General features: G+C 49.4%; 1 protein-coding gene across 5 annotated transcripts in view; it reads right to left on the bottom strand.

The window, feature by feature from the left end:
• The window catches only part of LOC144474598 (uncharacterized), a 93,358-nt gene that overhangs the window by 13,540 nt on the left and 56,421 nt on the right, over positions 1–23,397 (bottom strand). The window contains exons 4-6 of one of the 5 annotated variants that reach the window (XM_078189651.1): positions 15,642–15,710; positions 11,889–12,406; positions 10,632–11,812 (exon numbers count right to left, since the gene is read on the bottom strand). The exons of 1 other annotated variant lie outside the window; for it this stretch is intronic. In XM_078189651.1, coding sequence (XP_078045777.1) covers positions 12,211–12,406; positions 15,642–15,710 — 265 coding nt within the window. In that variant the 3' untranslated portion in view covers positions 10,632–11,812; positions 11,889–12,210. Of the gene's footprint in view, positions 1–10,631; positions 11,813–11,888; positions 12,407–15,641; positions 15,711–23,397 lie in introns of those variants that run through there. 3 more of the 5 variants (XM_078189653.1, XM_078189654.1, XM_078189655.1) reach the window with 3 other exon arrangements.

Below are 23,397 nucleotides of genomic sequence, written 5' to 3'. Positions count from 1 at the left end.
ATTAATTCCTGTACGTTGTTTATAGTAGAATATAAATGTCATTGCGATTATTAAATATTCAGCAATAACAGCTTTTACTATGTAACATGTGGTACAATTCATCGCGGACGTCTGACATTAAGAAAAAGCAATTTAGAGCACTTAGCGAATAAGTCGTCACAGGATAATCAATATCACAGCGATTTTAATTAATGCATTTTTTAATAGATATATGCGATGAATATTTTGTTATGTTTATAGACATCATACGAAGGCGAAATCAATTTTTTAACGGAGGATTGCGCTAATAATATAGCTCACATTTTTACAACAGCGTGCAAGTTTCGAGACACTTAGGTGCGATGATTATGCTCGAAATATTCCACCGACGCGGGGGATATTTAAATATTATTAATCCACTTTTATATACGATGAATATCTTTTTATGATACGAAGGCGAAATCTAGAATCAATTTTTTAAGAAAGGACTGCGCTAATAACGCAGGTCACATTTTTACAATATCAAGTTTCGAAATACTTAGGCACGACAACTATACTCGAAATCTTTCTCCGACGCATCGTTCGAGCGTACGAAGTTGATTAAAATGCTCGGTAAATCGAACAGGTAACATCGAGCAGCACCTTTCCACAGCCGTCTAATAAGAGACACCCATAATCCGCTATAAATAACGAAGAGGCAGACGCTGGTAGGACCAAATACGCGTGGCGCGGTGTAATTGATAGAACGAACGAACGAATCGTGTAATCGGTGTCTCGTCACGACCGCGAAAGTCGATTTCCCGTTACCATCCATAATTGACGCGTCGCGCCTTAATTGGCCATGGCGGCGTAATGACATCGTCCGAGGGATCGATTGTTCGCCGCGTGGCGAACGCTCACTTTTCCCCCTTTTCTTTCCTGCTCGATGGCCCGTCCCAGGGAGCGCGCTCTCTCTCTCTCTCTCTCTCTCTCCCTCTCCCCCTCTCTCTCTCTCTCTCTCTGGCCCGCCAATAAATCAGCCGGCCGCGTTCACGTTCGCGCGCGGCTCCTTCCGCGAACGGCAACGGATTAAGAAATTTCGCGCGCGGGAGACCGGCAGGGCTTGCCGGGGTCCCTCGGTTAATTGACGCCCGGGGAGGGCCCTTTCTGCTACGCGAAGTCAATTAACGCGGCTCGCCCGATCGCGGCGGATTAATTTCTGATTAATTCGCCCCGCACCGCCGCTCCGCGATCGCCGCGCATTCTTTCCGCCCGTGGCTTGCCGACGCGTTAATTGCTATGCACAACGGCCGCTATGTCAGAAATTCCCGGGAATTATGCGCCCAGATGCCCGCGAAATTATTCTTAGCCGGCGATACGCCGCGGCGCGATCGTAATTAGATTGCGGATTTCGTGCGTTTGCGGTAGGTGCGAATAGGCGTGGAAACGATATTATTTTGGAGTCGCCGGAATTGCTATCGTTTCGCGGCATTTCTTTATTCCGCACGATCTGCAATCGGTTAAAAATGGGAGAAAATTTCCGTAAAAATTCTTCTGCTTTTTCGATGTACAGTGCACAATGTTTAATTTGCGCTACTCATAACTTTATGTTATAAATGTCACGAACAAGTTATGTGATTTGTAACATGACTGTGAGTGCTACAGTATGATCTCGATAATAATATACACGTAATAATAAATTTAAGACATTGTCTCCAACTTATTACAATTATTAAAAGAGAAAAGTCATTTGCATCTGAACCATGTCTCTTGCAATCTGCTCCGCTTCCTTCGGCATCGAAAGAGTTAATTCACGACGCGATCGTAAGCACGGCGCTATTAATTTCGCGTAACAGAGACAGCCTCTTATGTTCTACAAAGTGTACACGCGCTGGGACGCGGTTAATAACCAGACCCACCCCTACGCCCCGTCCCCGGGCAACAGTCAACGATTTACAGCATTTTAACAATTCCGAAAGCCGTGCTACACTTTACGCGACACCGGTGTAATAGTAGCCGATAAAAGAGGTCCTATTAACGGAATCGCCGTCGCTATCTAAAGGACGCCGGTAAGATGGAAACGGGTTTAACGGCGCCCCGAGCGTAATGACAGTCTGGTCGCCGGTAATTATAGAGATCGGCCGTTGCATAATAAATAACAGCGATTAGAAGAATCACGGTGATTGAAGAGAACCGCGCGGGACCCCCGCCCGCCAGCGATGAACTTTTCATTCCGAGGCAGGTCCCGGAAGGGGTGTGGGCGAGCAGGGACCGACCCCGAAAATTTCATTTTCCACTCAAACACGCGTCCGCCCTCGCGAGTCCTGCACGACACGCGTTTATTGACTCCGCGTCGCCCAGGGCCGGTCGTGTCACCCCTCGCCGCCCTGCTCCAAACCGTCTTTCACCCCCTTCGTCCTCTTTTCTTTCAGAATTTTTCCTCTTTCCATTGTTCTCTCAACGGGAGACCTCCGCGAGAAGAGATTTTCATTCCTGCATACAGGAATTCCCTTTTTGACCCTTTTAGGGCCTGAAGGATCTGTTTCATAGTCCTACTACGATATCGTGGAAGCGTCCATTTCACCGTACAGGTGCGATAGAAATACTATGACCATTCTGTCACGTTGCTTTAAGATTTTAAACTCGCCGCTGACACGTCGAGCACCGAACACGCTCGACACTTTTTGTTCCTCGAAAAAGCCGCATTGTTGCGGGAAGAATGAAATCGACGAAGTAATTCAATATACTGGACGCCGAGTATACGATGATCCAGGATGGTGAAATTATATTTTTAAATTATTGTATTAGAAGCGAGGAGTTAAGCAAAATTTAGGCGATAAATTTATTTGAAATGTAACTCGTAGATCTCTGTGACCCGGCGGTAATGTTTCGTCGGATTTCAATCAGAAAACGAGAGAGAACACGTCGGAACGCGATCGTCACGCGACTTCCATTATTTCAATTTCAGCTCTCCGATAAAACGGAGAACGGGTTTTCGCCGCGCGGCGATCGACCCGCAAACGGTCCCCGACACGTTTTTACATTGATTATTTCGAATTTCTTTATGCCGTCCGCCCCGCCGTTTTAGTTTCCGTCTTCTTCCTTTTTTTTTTCCTCCCCCCCCTCCATTTCGTTTCCAGCGGTCCTTTATATTGTTCCATTGTGCGCGCTGTGTATTCCTGTTCGCGAATCGCTTGAAAAGCTGTGCGCGAAACGGGACACACGCGGCTGACAGGCAAACGAAGTTCGGCGAACGGGCGTAGGGAAAGAAAAGAGGGATAAAAAAAACTGCGGCGAAGAGGAGAGTGAGAGTGGGAGAGAGGGAGAGGGAGAGGGAGAGAGAGAGGATATTCAGAAGCGTGGTGGTAAATGGGTTAAACGGCGGGTCGAGGGGGCAGCCAATTTAAATCACCGCCAATTCCCTCCAGTCCGTTTCGATCCAACGGGGGATCGCTTTGAATCCTCGATGTCCGTGCGCCTCTTCCGCTACTATTCTGGCTCATCGTCACTCTGTTCGTTCCTCCAGGATGAACTTCGTTACTAACCGGGCTCGTTTACCGATTAGCTGCCGGCCTTACCGCCCGTTTTGTTCCTACGGCTTCTTAAAATCCTTCTTACTCCTTTCACGATATTATTTAGCCGGGCGGAGCTCATCGCCGCCTTTTCAGTTCGTTCCGCGGCGTTTTGTTCGCATCCCTTTTCCTTAGTATCGCTGCCCGATTCTTAAGGCTTTGTCTTGTTCAAATTATTTCTGGTGCTTACTTTTTAATTTATTCGGTCTTCGTTGAATCGCGAGACTCGTTCAGATGATAGATTTAACTTAAATGGTGGAATTTGGGAAATACGTCTGGCGTACCAGCGGTCGCCGGATAAACTTTCGCACGTGCCCGTCGAGGATGGTCGCGATCTCGGTCGGTCCGTTCTCCGATCGGATCAGCAAACTGCCGTAAGAACTGGGCTATACCGGTGGAAACTTGCCCTTTTGATTCTCCATCGGCCGGAGATTCCGTCTTTGAATAGTTTCGCATTGGCTCGACCGGAGGCAAAGCAACGTGGCCACATTGTCAAGATAGACATCCTCGACTGCTCTCGAGAAGCCGATGAAAGGGTTAGGCAGCAGCGGCGGCGGCGGTGGCGGCGGCGGACCACGGTCGACGGGAGAAATTAGGGAAAGAGTCTGGAAAGGAACCGCGAGCTTGCACGACTCCTCGATATCGACTTCCGGAAGAATGGGCGACGAAAGAATGGAGCAAACGTCGGGGCGGCCGGCGGGGTGGGTGGGGTAGGGGGGAGGGCGGGCGGCGGGCGGCGGGCGGCGGAGAGGGCAGGCCCGGTGAATACCGACGACGAGGAAGAGGATGAAGAGGCTGAGCCCTGCGAGATCTCTCGCTGGCAGCGAGCCAAGGCGAGAGCTCGCGAACGCGCGCGCGCGCGCGCGCTCGGCTCCGCTCCGCATCGTCATCGTGTACTTTCGTTCCGCGCGCGTAATAAAGATCGCCTTGCTGGTTTAAATCGCACAGCCTCGGCCCTGATTCCGAACGCTCGATCGAGTCGCGGATGAGTCGCCGAAAGCAGAAGACTGCTTGCTGCTTGCTGCTGGTGCTCGCTGCTGCGGATACAAGCCGCCGCAATATTCGACGAACTTAGCATTCACTGGATATTCGGCACGACATGGAGCCGCTTTTCTCTGCTCGATTTATTTGCGCAGACGGTCGGGATCAACCGGGACCGTTAACGACCCGGCCCGCTTTCGCGTTTTAACCCTTCTATGGTGTTACTGGTCGATGCGGACCGTGTAATTGGTACAACGCTGTTCTTTAATTATGCCAGAGGAATTTATTGGATTCTACATAAACGAACTGTTACTTTCGCTTGGAATTTTATATTCGTTATTAGACGGTGTATAACACTGAAAGCTGTTTTGTATTGTTAATAATATTTCATCCGTGGCTTTGTAAAGTGCACAAAATCGGCAATCTATCAGCATAGAAATAGACTAAAATACCTACGATATTCGTAGAAAAAGAAGTCATTTATTCGTGACCATAGCACTCGATATCTTTTCATAAGAATGAAGAAAACCTTGTGGTGCAGTTCATAATAATATGCACGCATTTTGAACCCAAGCAGCTGCGCGATCAGCGTCGATGAGCAAAGCGTATCCGACAGCCAGCGAATTTTTATGCAAAATTGTCTGCGCTCGTTACGAGAAACGGGAGAAGTAGAAGTCCATTGCTAATCTAATTACTACTCTCGTTAACTATTCTCACTGTAACGAAGTTTTAGTTATAAAAGCCTACAAATATAATATAATCTTACTCTTACTCTTTTATATATAAAATATTAATATAAAATAGTAATATAAAATATTAAAATTATATTTATAGATAAAAGAGTAAGACTACGAATGCAAGAAGTTGCACAGTTCCTTAACAAAACAGGTACTAAAAAGGCGCGTTTTATAATAGAATGCCTGAATAAGAAATTATTACGTCCGAATAAGAAATTGTTACGTCCGAATAAATCGTGTCGCGTCGAACACGATTGGCCAGCCGAGGTTCGGCTGCGCGCCAGTTAACGATGAAACGTGAAAGTTCGTCATCGAGGGGCCGCGAGACGCCTACGATTCGTCGATAGAAGGGGTCACAAGCTCCGCTTCGCGGATCAGCGGCCCGGCTCGGAGATCTCGAGCGGTCGTAATAAAAATCAAAGTGTCGGTCCGCGGATCACGGTGCGGGGCACGGCATCATTTCGCGATCAGAGGCCAGGGCAGCAGGTTCCCGTTTCCTCGCGCATCGGGCACAGATGGAACCGTAGGTAGTAACGCCGCGGTTTTTCTATCAGGCCGGGTCATCGGTCGCGTTGGACCACGGTTAGGGCCAGATAAGCCCGGGGGAATGCCGTTTATCTCGAGATTCCAGTTAGTCACGGTGCTGGCCGGGCTAAATAGCGAACTGGCTGGCTCTACGCGGGCGCACATGGACGCGCGTGTGTGTGTATGTGTGTGTCCATTAAATGGGTCGTCCCCGATCCACGTGTGCGTTTATGTGTGCTCGTTCACTGCAACGCCGTGCAGCGTCGCATGCGCAGAGACTCGCGTGCAGGCATAACGCGCGCCCGGCCAACAATCTGCTTCACGGACATCCGCATAACCGAGTCTCGTTATCGCGGGAAAACCGACCGACCGACCATGCTCGGCCGATCGACGTTGGCGACTCGTTGATACAGCGGGACACGTCTACGATTCACGAGCCCTCGCGACGACGGGGGTCTCCGCGAGATGATCATCATCTTGCTTGCGAGCGGGCTGGCTTTTTGGAGCCGCGCGACCGTGAAGAGCGGCCGACGCGATTACGAGATCGTTACGGTGATTGAAGGACGAGCTTCCGATCGGAGATCGTACACCGACTACTCGTATACCATTTAAAAAGTATTAGGACAATTGGTTTGTTTTATAAAAAATACAATATTTCGTTCAGTTTAGGTAATTGTCTGCGAGTCGGCGCACCTCCTCCGGTTCACGCGACTCCGAGATCGTAACATTGATTGAAGCGCGATGCTCCTGATTGGGGATCGTACCCTGACGAGATCCACGAGATCGTAGGTCACCTTTTTTACGAGCACGCTGTTTTTTGGAATTGCGCGACCGTAGAGAGCAGTTCACGTGGCTCCGAGATCGCACCGCCGATTGCAGAACACGTTTCTGATTGCAGATCATTCGTTCGAACAATGTCGCGAGATTTTAAAGTTTCCTTGGCGTGATTGCGTTTTTGGGGGTCGGTTGCGTGACGTTGGAGGGCAGCTTTCCATTTTTGAATTAGGCAATTCGCTGCAGACTGCGATTGCGTGACATTGGAAGATAATTCACCATTTTGAAATTAGGATATTCGCTGCAGAATGCATTCTTACGACGCTGTATAAATTCTTCGTGATTTTTCTACGATGTATAACTTTAGCATAATTATTTGTATAATTTTTTTGGTACGATCAATTAAATTCAATTAAATTCAATTGTCCAATGTGACAAAAAAGGCAACTGGTTGTCGCGAATAATTTTATAGATAACATTTGTTCCAAGTTTACTTTTCCGTTATTTCACAAAGATATTTTAAATTCCAGACACTATAGAAAAGTACGGTACTGAACGGAATCAAAACCATTGACCTCCACCGCCTTTTGCATATCTCCAGTAAAAAGTGCGACCTGTTAGGAGCACGGCACAGTCTCGACGCTAGTCGAAGTCGCCATCTGAAAATTGCTCCCACGATACCGAGACGCGTACCAGCGATTAGTCGGACTCGTCGCCGTGAAAACATATGGAAATCACATGACGCCGGAGCGGGGAACGGGGAAACTGTTTGCAGAGAGAGAGAGAGAGAGAGAGAGAGAGAGAGAGGAGGAGGGAAACACGGGAGAGCAGCGAGCGCGCCAGTGTAAAACGAGAGAAAAAGTCGGACGTGGGGCGCGAAGCCAGCCAAATAAGATGCGGGGGATCAACAAGCGAGAAACGAGGCGATATCCGAACACATTTCCCCAGCGAGTTTTCCGCTGTTTTCGTGTGCACGTCACGCCGGTTCGGGACCGTCGCGCGTTCACGGAGACCTCGTATGAGGGCCGCGCGGACGGAACGGGAGAGAAGGAGAGGACTTGGACGGAGAGAGAGAGATGGAGAGAAAGAAAGATAGAGAGAAAGATAGGTAGAGAGAAAGATAGATCGAGAAAAAGATAGACAGAGAGGAAGAGAGAAGGGAGGAAAGAGAGGAAGAGTGAGAAAGAAGGAGAAAGAATGAGGGAATGAGAGAACGAGGAAGAGAGAGAGAAAGAGAGAGGGGGTGAGAGAAGGAGAAAGAATGAGGGAAAGAAAGAGAGAGCGGGAGAAAGAAAGGGAACGAAGAGCGCGAGACCGACCGGGAATTATACTTGCATGAGCCAGTCCTCCCTCTGGCCCTCTGGCTTGAATGGTAATTAAAGCGTGCGAGACTTTCTTACGACGCTCTTAATTCCCAGGAGCAGCGGGGAGCTTGAATTCGTCGATGAATCCATGGCCCGATTACTTCGATCGAGGTCCTTCGCGTCGCCATTTTTCGCGCTCTACAAAATTAAAGTCGCCGCAAGATCTCCTGATATCTCAACGCCAGAAGCCAAGGTCTAGGTCGCACCTATATTCTTTTCCTCGAATATTGCAGCGCCGCATCGTAATTCGCGTAGAACTCTGTTGTACAAAGTAACAGCCTCGCGCAAAATTCAGCCGTGTCTAAAGGATAATGACTGTGGCTTGACGTGAAACTGACTTTGTATCAATAGCAGTCGTGTCAAGTTTTTATTAATTGATACGGAGTGACTTTCAAGTCGTTGGAATCGGCGTGATGGAGTTAACTTGCCGCCAAGTCACTATCGTAGTGACACGGTTAATTTAACGCATATCACGACTAGTATCGGAAGACAATTCGACGTACATCATTGCTACAAACTTAATAAAGATCTTCAAATATTGCTAACCCTGGAAGCAACAGATTTAAAAGTATTCGTCGTAGATAAATTCCAGACGACAATTTCTCAGCTTAAATGGCTAACAATCCGATTTGTACTATACAAAGATGAAGCGATGATACACGCTCCAAGGTACGTTTCTTTTTTACCGGCGAACCTGCATTTACCGAACGTCCCGCAAAATGACAATTAAAATCGCATCGGTCTGGAAGGGGGGGGAAGACTGCACCCTCCGATCTCCGATCTCATAAACGAGAATCCGCTCGGACGGCATCCACAATGGCGAATAAATAAGACCGACTGCCGGGGCCCGCGTCGCACGGCCGTCCCTTCGCAACAACAACCGGCTGATCAAGATGTCCACGTTTTATTTCTCGCGATATCGCGGCCCTCCGGATCGCCGAAACGTCGTTCCGCCCGATATTCAACTGGTCACCTGTTGATCGCGGCCGTACGACTTTGCGGCACGCCGGAAACAAAAACAAATTCGACGTTTCCGGTCCCGGCAGGACCGGTCCCTACACCGTACGGCCTCTCTCCGTGCTATTCCTCTTTCCCACTGACACATGATTCGCCCTGCTAATTGGACTTTTATTATGCAAATAAGGCACCGACGCGATTATCGTGCGACGGGGCCTTCCGCGGGACGAGCCACGGCCACCGATTTGATGCTAAGCAGAACGAGGAACACCGCGCAAGCCGTAAATATTTCCTCTGCAAATGAATTCACCGTATTCCGATTTATTCTAATTACCGGGCGTTGTCCCGTGAATTTAATCTGTCGCCGGGTGGGTCCCGAGAAATCGGATTTTCTGCACGAAATTTTTGTTCGCCCGCCATGCCGTAGGCAATCTGTAAATCATCGACCTGTTTTGCACGGAACGGTAATGAAATACGCGAGGACTGTATCTTCGTATTTCTAAAGCATTATTGGCAAATTTGATTTTCTCAATTTTCTTATCAAAATGATGTTTTAAGGCATTTTCACTTGTTAACCAATATCGTTAATCAACGAAATCAGCAACGTCTGAGGGACTATAATTTTTCTAAAAAAAAAAGAAGTCTCGATATCTGCGCAAAGATCTGCGAATCGCCGATAATCTCCGCTGAAAAAAAAAAAAGGAAGATGTCCAGACCGGTGACCACGATGGCGGGCGGGCGCGTTGACGTAGCGCTGTCATCTGCGGCGGACTCGTCTCCTGTTCTGCACAAATGGAGAGAGCTTAACAAGCGCATAACGCGTCGGTGATTCGTCGCAGTCATCGTCGGGGAGGAGGAGGAGGAGGAGGAGGACGGGTCCGCGGGCGAGGAAGCGAATCGCTCACGGTTTTCACCGGGCCTACGAAAACATCTGTCGGCCGGCGATAAATGGGCCGACGGCGGCGACGACGAGCAACAAGAATCGGTTCTGTTCCGTCGACGTATTCCGGTCGATCGAGCTCTCTCTCTCTCTCTCTCTCTTTCTTTCTCTCGGTCCGTCGCGGTCGCGGGCCGAGCCCTCTCCGAAGCCGATGCGGATCGGATCGGATCGACTCGGCTCGGCTCGGATCGGGACCAGAAATTCCAAGGGGGCCCCGTTGGCCGTCGACGAGATAAATCATGACCGCCCCGGAGAGACCACGGCCTCCCTTTTTAGCTCTCTTTCAGCCCGTTTCTGTCCACGTGTCCGCGCGTGCTCGCCCGTAAACCCTCGCGCCGCGCGGCTGTGTGCACACACGCCGATAGGAGGAGGACGGTGTACCCATCCGCGGACGCGAGACCAACAGACTGTGAAGAGGTACGCGCCCCGCGTACTTGTTGATTTATTGGTACACCCAAGGCGCAGCTTCACCCCCGCGGATCAGACGCTAACTGGATTCTCGGGCGGCCCCGTGTTGACTTTCCTGGTTGTTCCAGTCATTCCTTCTTTTTTTTTCCGAGGGGCTGTCCCCCCGGCTCTATTTATTCGAGACCCGGGTAGAAGGGGTGACGCTCTCTCCCGGAGACCTTCTGCCTGTTTGCGGATAGCGGAAGAGGATGTCTATTAAAGCCGAGTTGTTTTCAGAAACCACCAATCGATGGGATGTTTGTGTTTTCGCAACGCGTTTTCGGATTCCCTTTTGGTCGCTGGTGCTTTGTTTGATGGAATGGTCACCGAGATACAAGCCTCACTCTCTCTCTCTCTCTCTCTCTCTCTCTCTTTCTCTCTCTCTCTTGGTGTCTCTTTACCTTGACGCTTTCATAATAGCGAGTCAGCGGCTTTCAACTTATCGATCGGTTCTCTTTCTGCTTCCTATTCCCTTAATTTGTGCATGTCGCCCCCAATTCAATAACCACGAGATACGCATCGTGCGCTATTTCGATCAAAGGCGGCCACTTGGGTGAACACGCCTAGCAATTACAGCGGCAACGTAAATTGCAGCGAGGCGAGGAGCGGGCGCGCGCGCGCGCGAGCGCCAGTCCGAGAGGCCATCGGAACAAACATCCCAGAGCCCGCGTTTTCCACCGTAAAGAATCCCGGGACAACGCCGGTTCTATGACAACGTACCCCGGCCGGATCACGATGCAAAATAGCGTCGCAGACCGTACGTGACGAGTGTCTCTAAACCGTCAGCGAACACGCCGAGCACACTCGAAAAGCGAACCAATAAAGCAATTCCTCCTGGCTCGCCGCGCCGCGGCGGCTTCGATCACGAAGCCCACTCCCAGGATTACGCAACCAGTCCACGGCCGTCGCATTCCGAGACGGAGCGTTCTAATTGATTGAAATTCATCCTGTCTCTAATTAGATGCGCTGGCCTGGGCTGCGGGGGAGGCGTCGGACAGGGTGCCAGCGCAGCCTCGAGCCGTGCGAGAAAACGGCCGTGGCGCACGAATGCACGCGAGTGCCCGAACGCGAACGGGGCTTCGGGTTCTCTCTGCGTGGTCGTCGTCGTCGTCGTCGTCGTCGTCGTCGTCGTGGCTGCGGTTGCCGTACGTGCGAGCCTTGCGATCCTAGGATCCGATAACGATCCCCCTGGACCCCTCGGCGAGACCCCTACCCGAGTCAAACGATCCCTCACGCGCTCGTCGTGCCTCCTCCTCGACTTCATCGCGAAACCGACCTCTCCTTCTTCCTTCTGGCTACGCCAACGTGTCTCCTCTCTCTCTCGCTCCTTCGGCAGGCCTCCCCCCTCGATCCCCCGGCCGAGATCTCTGCCTTCTATTTACGATCCTCTTAGTTCCTCCACGGATTTTTCCTCGCTTCGTCATAACCTTTCCCCGTTTTCCTCGAGATCTCAACGTCTCCTGATTTTCACGCTCCCTTTAGCGATGATTTAGACCGTCGCGTTGGAAGCAGCCTCCTTGCTGCGCCGATAGTGTCCCCCTACTTCATTAATTGTTTCTGTAAATAGATTTTTTTCTTTTTAATTTCTTATTTTACCGTAAAGTTATTTTATAGCTATTCCTTTTATTCGTACCTTCTCTATGTTGACGCAGACTAGATTAATAATAGCAGACTCGAGCTTTATGCAAAGTGAAAGTGTTTAGTATAAGAAACGCAAGTTCGATAAAAATGTATTTCTCAATTTAATCGTAACTTTAAATTCTCTTAAAGTCTACAAGTTTGTACTTTATCTGCACATTTTTACTGTGAAGCTCACAGTTTTATCAACCACCTGAAACCATCGATAGTCCTCCACCTCAGCCGCGCAGCATCCTCCTCGTTCCTCCGTCCCCTTATTCAGCGTTTCCCCCCGCGTCCACCGGCTTCGTCTCGCGGCTAGCATCCCCCTTCATCGCTCAAGGTGTCTCCTCGGAGCTCCCCTCCCGCCTCTCCGCCGGCACCTCGACACCCTCGTAGACCTCGCTGCCACCACACCAGCTATCCTCGTCCCTCCGTGTTCGTTCGGTTCGGAACCGAGGGTCGTACCGTGAAGTTCCACTCCCGTCCGGCCGGTTCCCTCCTTCGAGAGATCCGGGCGAGCTTTCGTCGTCCCTGTTCAACCACAGTCCCGTAAGAACGGTCTCCAGACAGAGAGAAAGAGAGAGAGAGAGAGAGAGAGAGAGAGGACCGTCGTCCCCCACTGTCGCCACCGACGCGCCGGTGAACTCCATCCACCGGATTGGATTTTTTTGCAACCTGTTTTTCCCGTCGCCGGCTTCCCCCCGCGACTCTATGGACCTCGTTTTATCCTGCAAAAAGGCTTCGCCTCGGTTCCGGATTGCCTCTCGCCGTTCGGCGCGAGCGAACGAGGGAGGCCCGCTCGCGGATACGTTTGCATTTTCATCCGCCACCGTGGTACCCTTGTCTTCCTACCCGCGGAACACGTTTTGTTGCTCCCAGATGTCGGGACGTCTCTCTGACGGACGCTAAGTTGCGGAAATGTTTTGCCCGCGTTGCCGCGATCTCGGCAGAAGTATCTTGATCCGAGCAACACGGTTTTTCGGATGGTAATTTATTCGTTGATAGTTCTTTATTTATTATTATCAGCTATTTGTTTGCTTCAATGCTTCAAGGCGGTGCAATCTTTGTGCTACCAAGTTAGGATAACTATCGAACAGAGAAGCTAGAGAAGGTGAATAAATGGTAGCAGGTATAACTCATTAGAATAGAGAATAACAGGATCAGGAAGTAGATGTCTAAGTTCCAGAATATAATTATTATTATCGTAATTTGATAAAATGTTAAGGGTGATCTAGCGCGCATAAAATTGAGGAATGTGCAGCGAGAGATGCAAAAGAGATCAACAGAGTCGCTAAAACGATTACACGTTGCCAATGTAGTTGCTATCACGTTGACTGACACGGAATAACTATAAAAGTCACACAAAGTCAGAGCAATCTAATGAATTAATTGAACTGTATCATATTTCCCAGAAAAATCATCGTAAAACAAATTCTCTGCGGTCGGAAAACTACATGATCGGAACGTCAAGCTATCTCGAAAACGAGGACTGCGTTCTCGCGACCAGCCACAGAATTAGCAAACTGAAATTCCATCGGGTTTGACAAACGCCGAAGTCATCGCGAAATGAACATATGTACTCGCGTGACAATCCTTAGCATTAATAAATGTACCGGCACCGCGGACGCGTTTTCGCTCGTCAATTCAGCGGCTGCCCCCCTGTCGGTCGTCTCTCGAATCGGTCCCGTCCGATTCGCGGCGGACCAGCGTCCGCGAAACAAACACGTTCGCGACGAAATACGCACGCGTGTCTCCACGGGCGACAACGCGGATCGGTCAGCGCGCATAGGACCCGTGTGGTGCGCCTCTCCGCGTTCCACGGGACGCGCGTGTACGTGGCCCGCGTACGTGACGATTCCCGCGGCGGCCCCGGGTACCGTCGTACCGTCGTACCGTCGGCGGCGCGGGTCAAAAATGCTCTCTCGCGCGCCGCCGGGGAACCGGCCGGGTTTATGAATAATAAAAACGCGGGGCCGGCCATGTATTTTCGGAACGCGTGTTTTCGCCCGGGTCGGGATCGCTCCGTGAAACACGCCGGCACACCGCTTGTTCGCGGAATTGTCCGTGCTTCCTAAATGAGCCCCGGAGTTCCGGGGAGCCTTTCCGCGAGGACACTCGAATAATGAGAAACGACCGACGCGGACGCCGGTCCTCCCCGGGGGCACGACCACTTCCTATTTCGCCGGCCCGTGCCGGCCGTTTTCTCAACAGCGTTTGTCGACGCTTACGTGCAAATGCCTTTTTCATTGATCTTGTTGCCGCTCGCGGCCTCGGAAGCGGCGCATTTGTAGGAGCGCCGGGAATTGTGCTGTTAGCGCTCCGGATTTCACATCAACCAGTTATGTTTTATGTTACTTTGTTGTTTAAAGAGATAAATTGTGTTCTGGCCGCTTTTACGCTTCAAATGAAAAAGTTATGTATGATGTGTCTTTTTAGACGACGAATTAAGTTTCGTCTGCCTTTATACTTGCGATCAAGAAGTTATGTTCTATAGCTCCCTTCACCGCTTTTTAGTGAACGAATTATATTTTCTCAGTCTTTATTATTCAAGTCGATAAATTGTATCGTGACTGCCTTTACACTTTAAATCAATAAATTATGTTAGATGTGTCTTTTTAGTTAAAATCGTAGATTTAAGTTTCATCTAGCTTCAAACTTCCGCCTTTATAGATCATATTAAAAACTATGCTCTCTTTACCTTCGCACCGTCAATCAACAAACTGTACCTTTCCATTTTTACCATAAATTAAATATCATTCCTAAGAATAAAACACTGTAAAAAAGTCCCCGTATCTAAATCTACCCGACTACTTAAATATCGATATCAAAAGAGCAGAATCCAATAGAGAAGTACAAGTTATCGTATTCAACGAGTTATTAGAAATCACGGAGTCAGGTCGGCGAAGTTAAGATACGAGGTTAATCAACAAGTTACGCGGTCGCAAAGTGTACTGTAACTCTGATCAGCGACTCCGGTTACCTCGAACATCGAAGCTACTCGGTCGATCCGACGAGTCCGCGTGCCGAAACTTCCGTGAAGCAGACGGCCGATGCTTTTCGAAATGGAAGTTGCGAACAGCTCCAGCAACAATGGCAGGAAAGTCTTGTTCGCAGCGTCTCCACCTACGGCTTTCCGGCATCGTGTTTCTCTCTCTCTCTCTCTCGCTCTCTCTCTTTCTCGTTTGCTCGCACGAACACGAATACTCGGCGGCGCGCTCGTGGTGGCCGCCACCGAGAACGACGCCGAGAGATTTATATTCTCCGCCATGTTGACCCGTCCGACGCCCTTTCCTTCGCTCGACTTTACGAGTCTTTAACCCCCTTCGCCGTCGTGTTCTTCCGTCGCGAAGCCTTCGCCTGTCTCTGCTCCGCCGTCTTGTCGAATTATTCCGCGGAATCGGGCGATTATTTACCAGCCTATGCCGAACTATATTCTCATGGAATAATGTTGAAAAAAAAAGGCAACTTTAAATTGAAAATTATTTAAGCAACGGATCGCCTGGAAATGAGACAGAAATGAAATATTTAACACTGAACCTATCGAGCAGTGATATTGTATGCATTGGTTATAAAGCTTGCTACAATAATGTAATTTGTTCGGATAAAGATTGTGTAATATTGTAAAATTAGAAACCGGTTTATTTTGACCGTGGTAGGTTTAAAAAGAGTTCCTTTTGATCTTCGATTTCCCACTTTAAAAACTTTAATCTTCATCGACGAATTGTATAGATCATAATAATTCTATATATCGTTTGTTGGAACTTACGAATGCGGGTCAAAGGATGAAGCCACGTCGCTCGCGGTCGTCGAACAGCGCGGTCTCCCTTCGCGGCAACTGCAAGAAGAGGTAATCACAAAATCGATAACAGTCTTTCCTTTTAATTCAAGAAGTGCTTCGATTGGCGTAATAAATGGCTCATCGGTTTTTCCGCTTTTGTACCAAGCAGTCGTTCCTCCATCAGGAAGCACCAGGTGTTCCCAGGTGACGCGATCGATGGTCAAAACGAAGAAAAATCGATTAGCACCGGGAACGGGAAGAACGCGGCGGCGGCGGCGGCGACGAGCTCCGGGAAGAACGTAACCGGCTCCCGTGTAAACACACGATTTCGCGGCAGAGTCGATGACACTGTGGATTCGCGACGCGGCGCGGATCGATCGGAGTACCGTTTTCCAGAACCCGATAGCCCGAGAGACACGCTCGAACATTGTGATTTATCGTACGCGAACTGTTGCTCGCCAACTATTGCCTGTAATTGTCGGTCGACTGCGGGCGGCGCGGGAGGGACGCGCCTTCCCTCCCGTTGTCCGTGAAAAATTAATCGAATCAATAATCCAACTAGCCGGCGACTGCTCGTAATTATCAACCGGGCGCCCCTAACCAAGATCCCGTGTGTAGGGCGCCGAGTTTCGTAAAAATTGTATCAAGACGTCGGAGGTTCGTGATTGCAGGCGCGGGAACGAGGTTGGACGCGCGAGCGTGTCGCGTCTTTAAATTGCGTGGCAACGTTGAACTTGGACTAACAATGGCTCCGAGTGCGAAGGATTAAGGGTTAAAGGCTAAGAATTAAATTGCAAAACCAATCGTTTCGATGGTGGTAGTATTAGCATAAAGATTAATAATCCTAAGATGACCAAGACTAGGAACTATACTTAACAGAAAACCTACCCACGGACCACAGTGAACAATTTCATATATTTTTCCTAAAAACAGTTAACAAGTCCCTTCATTCCCTTCATTCTTCACCACACGAGAAACAAAGAAAAATCTCCATAAATCCTATCCTCTCATTCTCGCGGTCAATCTCCGGTACACGTTCACCGTGAACACAGTGCGCTAAGACACCGTAGCCACGCAAATGAAGCCGAAGGCCGTCGAGCGCGGAGCGGAAAACGGAAGAACAAGAGGTCCGTGGGGGCCCCAAAACGATGAATCCGCAGGTCGTAGAGAGTAGGTCGGCGAGAAAACAGAAGAGGATCCCGAACGGGGGGAGGGTAAAAGTTCCGGCTCGTGAAGCATCGAGAAGTCACAAAAGGTGGCCGGGAGTCCGAGGGTGAGATTAGGCGAAATGGACGCGAACACGAGGAGGAAGAAGGCCGTAGGTATCCCGGGGTGAGGCCACCGGACAATGCAGGCGGGGGTGAAAGAAGAGAGGTTTCGGGTGGGGTGAGAGCGCCTAGAAGGGGGGGGCGAGCAGAAAGGGGGAGGGGGAGGGGAGACGGCAGCCGCAGCGAGCGAGAAGAAGAGGATCGGTAGGCGCCTCGTTTCGCTTCATAACGACCTTCGGCGTTGTCGGTGTTGCTTTTCCCGACCCTCCGAGGCAAAAGAGAGTCGTCGACTACTTGTCCTACAATGAGGACCGCCGCCACGCCAGGAGGTGGTCCCTGACCGGAATAACGAGCCGAGAAAGACGGAGGAACGGGCCCCATGTCCTTCGGTCTGCTTCACTTTGCTGCATTTCGCTGCACCGCAGACTCGAGGGGAACGTAACGACCCTTGAAATCGTTTGCACCCCGCTCGAGCGACGGAGACCGAGAGACGCGACGGGACTCTTTTTAACACTTTGCGGTCCGCGGCGGTCCACTCCTAACCACTCTCTCTCTCTCTCTCTCTCTCTCTCTCTCTCTCTCTCTCTCTCGCGCGCGCGCGTTCTTCTCTCCTTTCGGCGCATCCGCGGATTTGTTTTCGTTCGGTCGCGCGAATCCCGCGAACGGATCCCGATGAACCGTGGGCAATTGTGCGACGGCGTTCCTCGAAGGATCAATGATCACTCGGGGTACACTGATACTGGTATAAAAATACCGGCATTACCTGTGATGCTATTTTCCGTCGTAACATTTATAAAAATCGAAATACAAGTATGACGTTTATTCTATATATGATAATACCGATATATTTTCTCTATGTTTAGGGATATATATTTATAGGAATTATATATTTAGAAGATGAAAGGCAGGTGTGTAGAAATATTGCTGGATCGTTGGAAAGATCTCAAGAATTATAAGACACCATTTTTAGTAATCTTTTTAATACTCTTAAAAATAAATACAAAAGTCTCTATTTATATTCACTCCTTTCTATCTTGTATTTTCATTCGACTTTTAGGATCGATTTATGAGACGCTCTGATACGCGATTAAAAGATCTAGTCAGTCATCGAAGGGCGCTAATAAAACGACTAATAACGTCGTTTTTCTTTTTTAGAAACTGCGAAAGACAGCGTCGAATAAATTCTATTTTTATCAACAGATGATTCGACGGGTCCGATGGAACGGAACACCGAGGCCGAGCGTGTGCTGTTCCAACTGGAAACGCCGAAGCAAACAATACTTGTTGATTGTCCATAAATTCGGCCGGACTTTCTGCTATTTATTCGTTCCGGTTTCGTAATCTGTGATCGCGAGCAAGCGAATCGATACCAGCGCGGGCGATCTCGGCGTTATCGGCTCGATAAGAATACTCCGGGGCAGATAACAATCGAGGATCCCGACGATCGAGAATCGCGACGGCGGAGGTATCGAGCTGCGCGGAATTCTTCTCTCTCTCACACTCTCTCTCTCTCTTTTTCTCTCTATATCTCTCTTGCTCTCTATATTTCTCTATCGCTCTCTTTCTCTCTCTCACTCTCTCTCTATCGCTCGCTCGCTGTCACGCACACTCTCTCGCCTGGCCCGTCTCTCTCTCTCTCTCTCTCTCTCTCTCTCTCTTTCTCTCTCTCTCTCTCTCTCTTGGTTTCCGGAAACGGCCGACTGGAAGCGGACATTGCGCCGGGCCGGCCGTAAATTCGCGCGGTTCTGCGTCACAATTTTGCAGGGACGTTAATCGTCGCTGCCGTCGCGACGTTGAAATATCGTTAGCCGGTTAACGAGGACAGGAGCGCGCGCGTGTCGCGTGTGTCGTGTTCCGGCTCGCGCGAGATCGTCGAGCGTGGATCGTTCAGGGATTCAAGGCACAGAGAGCTCGCGACGCTCACGCTAAACAGCGAATTTCTATGGTCTCTCGGCTGCCATAGGAGGACTTTTTGCCACGAACGTTCGGAGAATATCTTTTTAACGAGACGAACCTGACTGCCGAGCGAGCCGCGCGCGACGGGATTGTCAGCGATCGTTGTCGCGTGTGAACAAGGATGCTCCTCGGCGATCCTGAAATTAATTCGATCCACGGGCGAAGATCCGCGCATTTTCTGCTTCGGATACCTGACGGGTTGATACTTTATATGTTTGTTTTTACAATCGAAATAATCGAGAATTCAAAAATTAGTGACCCGTCGATTTCGACGAATCCTTTCCGTCGCACAGACTTTTTGAAATCCATAAGCCACGTTCCCGATCGATCCGATAAAGAATACCGCGCACCGTGTTCAGCGATGTACGGCACACAATCGCGTCCGTTTGCATAAGTAATTAAGAAGACGGTACGCATCGGCCGGAATCTAACACGATCGGTGGAAACCGGTTGTGTCAAAACGAAATGCGGGCAACGAGCCCGGGGGACACAACGAAACGGCGAAGGCACGGGTGGGATCCGTTAAAAAGTCACGACGCATTATTCCCGAGGCGAGATCGAAAGTAAAGTCGTCCTGACGAGATCGTCCCGGGGCCCCCGCGTTAAGGACCATTAACTGAATTTCCCCGGTAATTGGTCCCGATTAAGTGGAAGCGGGCTCGGTGGGGCAGAGAGAGAGAGAGAGAGAGAGAGAGGGGGAGAGAGGGAGAGAGAGAACGGCGCAAAAGGAAGCGGGCATGAATACGGTTGGAAAAGACCTTTCATGCTATAAATCCGTAGTCCTCCTGACCTTGTTAAACCCGTATCTCGGGAAGATCTTCAGCACGTACGGCAGGTTTCAAGAGCATACTTGCCACCTGGCGGCGAACTATCTCCGCCTTCCCCTACGTGCCTCTCTTCCTTTCGCAGTTACGCGACAAAAACTAGTCGCATGCTTAGCTAAATGCTCTCCCGTTCCTTGTCCTTGGGGTCCTCTCGTCCTTTTAGAAAGAAGCCGAAGGGAGGCCTTCCACGGGAACCTCGGCACCGGGAGCCCGCTGAATCGCCAACCGAGTTATTCGCGTTCCATCGAGATCGACGGCCGATCCAGAAGAAATCCCCCCCCTACCGGCCACGAGAAAACGCCGCGACCCCGAGAGCAGATCCTTCCTCCGACCGCGCGTTAATCCTTCCGACCACCGTAAATCCGACTTTCCTGACTTTCGGTTTCTGTTCTACGTGTCCCGCAGCGTCGGTCTCTTATTTTATGATCCGTTCAGGATACGTCTTTTCTTAAAATATTTACGCGTCGGACAGGTAGGCAGTTTAAACGGACATTCCTCGGTTAATCATTCAACGATGGTGTACGCAAGGTTTATGGACCTGTGTCTTTTACACATCAATGCGAAAATAACGTTAATTGGCATATAAAAATAGTAGAAATTTATTTGGTAATAAAAATTGATGCGAATGGACTAGCAAAATTATAAGGTACTATTTATTTCGTATTTTTTTAGTTTTGTCTTTACTTGCAAGGAGACGTTCTCGAGGAAATAAATTGTTTTAGATAGAATTTTTATTTGGACCATTCGCCTTTTTTATTAAAATGGGTTAAGACTATGTATAATGGGTTACGCGACTATATTTTACGACAGCGTCTTTCGTTATTTTAAGTCGTTTCGACCGACCCGGTAGGCTCGGCGTAAAATCGAACGGGACGACGTTAAAGACGAACGTCTTCAAAACGCCGATTCCCCGGAGTCCTCAGCCCGCGAACCCGAACGGGCGTAGAACAAAGAGCAAAAGGACTTCGGCGGCCAGCTGATGCGGTGGAGAACCGTCACCGGAGTGGCCTTGAACCGTCCAATTCTCTCGCCTCCGCTCAAGTACGTTCGTCGGGGAGTCGTGCACGTCGGCTACGATGCTCGATGGCGCGTGACGCCGTGACGTCATAATCCTAGTCGCGACTGCTTTACGGAGCCACGATCTGTTCGCGTTGCAAGTCCGTCGCGTTTGCACGCCAGATGGAGGATAACGGTTTCCAAGCCGTTCCCGTCTCCGTCCCCCCTTCCCGCTCCCTCGCAGCTTTTCTTTTCCGTCCCGTTGTTCGCCAGAACGAAAATTTCGCCGGGACCGTCCCGGCGAGAGGACGATCCTCCGCGACGACCGTCGCCGGCAATCGAACCATGACGAACTCGATTTGTCCACGGCAGATATCGCTGAACGGCGGCCACGACTCGGCGACCCGGCTAATGTACCGTACCGTTCCCTCCCGGCGTGTGCATACAACGTTTTCGTGGTCCACGGGCGGTTTAACAAAAAAAACCTAACCCTTTCGCGCAAATGATTTTCTCTTTTAACACTCAATTTGTCAGGGGGTTAACGACGGAGAGCGCGTCCCCGTTGTTGCTGTTGGTTGTACGCGCGCGTACACACGGTGTTTGCTTGGAGTGTACAGGCGGCTTCAAAGGACATCTCTGCCGCGAATGGGTTTCTGTTTTCACCATTAATTCGTCACGCGGACGACAATACAGCTTGCTAACGATGGCGACGAAAATTTCAGCGGGGCGTGGCGACGCTTTCGACAATGTTGACTCGTGTGGTTGAATATACCCCACACGTAACAAAATGTTAAAAATAAGACGAATGAAGTACATTATAAAGTTACTGTAAATTAATTTCACTCTAAATTATGTGAATAATATTTTTTTGTGTCAATCTAATTTGTGCGAGAGCTCAAGAATTATTAACATTACCTTGCACTATAATAACGAGTCAGACTCGCGGTAGAAATATCGTTCTCAAACTATTAATTATACATGATATTTATTTCCTACAGATTAAAACAAAATTTGATTTTTTGTTATCGAAGTCCAGGAACGATATTAAATAATAATATACAAGAAATAGAAATTGCATCGCTGTATCATGGTAATTATTAAGGGCGAAGAATGCAAGGGGTTGATCGTCAAAATCGGCTTAGAATTAGTCTAATATTCGGAACAATTAAACTAGAAAGGTTAACATATATTATAAAAATCGAGGCTTTAATAATGATAGTGGTTCTATTTAAAAATTGTGTAGAGTTATCGCGTCGATCAGTGGGCAGAATGCCACGATCATGATTACATCGAATGTTTCTCCCGTCGAACATCTTTTCCGGGCGATTAGCAACGAGGCCTCCCGCGTCGGATGCGTTCTTTTTATCGGCCGGGCCCCCGCGCCGCATCGTTAATTAGGATTATCATTTCCGTCGGGAAAACCGAAGGACTTTCGGTGTCGCCGGGCTGAACAATCACGGGTCCACCTCCCTTTCTTCCCCTCCGTCCGTTCAATCCCGCTGCGTCATCGTGTCGCTCCCGTCGCCACAATGGACGGGGCATGTGTCTAATTAGCGACTGCTCGCGGTGGAAATGCAGAGGGCCGGAGAGGGAACACATTTAATTGAAAAGCTCGAACGGAAAAAAAAGAATTTATAGGTGGGAACGACTGATATTCCATTCGTGTTTTCACGGTTTTTGGGGCGTCAGTGTAACAATTCCGCAAACAAATAGGCAAAAGTGTTTATTCGTCGCGAATTGCTTGTAAAAATCGTGAGCCACTCGAATTGCATTAACACTAAATTTATGGGACACTAAAAGTAATTGTTTCATATTATTATAGAAGTAATATTATTGTTATATTTATAGATGTAACAAGAAGATATGTATTCTGATTTTTTGACGAGTGTTATTGTAATGTTTGCTGCAATATATTGAATCGAAATTTAGAAAATTATTGTCCTGACATTTTAGCGATTCCGTAGACCTAATGCTAATACTTTTAGTAGTTAATACTTTTAAACGGCAAACCCTAAATACCCATAACTTAAACTTCGGAATGCTTAACATTACCTTGACATAACTTAACCAGCAGAATACTCATTTATTCTGCCACGAACTATAGAATCGTCAAACACAGCAATTTGTTTGTAACCCAACGCAAGGGTTAATTCCGATCGCGAGAGCAACGGTTCTGCTCGCGCGCCATCGACGCGGGGCACCCTCGTTCCGTGAAGCAGCCCGGAATCTGTAAAACGGTGGCGCGAATTTGCGGACCGTATCGCATCGTGTATATCCATCGGATCGCTTTCCTGCAGAGTGTTCGAAATCCATCGGGGATGAGAGGCGGTTTTGCCGCGCGCGGCGGCTTGTGGAAAATCCCTATTGCGTGCGAGAAGGACGGCACGCACACAAGCTGCGCGTTCCGTGCGGCGTTGGCGCGTGTCGCGCGGGCACGGCCAGCTGTCCCGCTCATTGTGAAAGGGAAAAAGGAGGGAAAAACGGTCCCTCGGGAGGGTGGCGGCGGGCCCTCTGCCCGGATATATCGCGTATAATAGCCCGAAATGGCCAAATTATAGAGAGAATCTCGAGTACGCCGACCCTATTATATACACACGCAAACAAACACGCCGGATACAGGCGAAGCGTGATCGGGTCGGATCGTCCTGTGTACGGCAACTCGTCGGAACGGCGGCGGGGCTGGTATTAGTGACAGCCGGC

The sequence above is a fragment of the Augochlora pura genome, chromosome 8 (assembly GCF_028453695.1).
Source record: "Augochlora pura isolate Apur16 chromosome 8, APUR_v2.2.1, whole genome shotgun sequence".
Lineage (NCBI taxonomy): Eukaryota > Metazoa > Arthropoda > Insecta > Hymenoptera > Halictidae > Augochlora > Augochlora pura.
The sequence above is the reverse complement of the archived record's forward strand: the minus strand, read 5'-3'. Positions and strand labels throughout refer to the sequence as shown.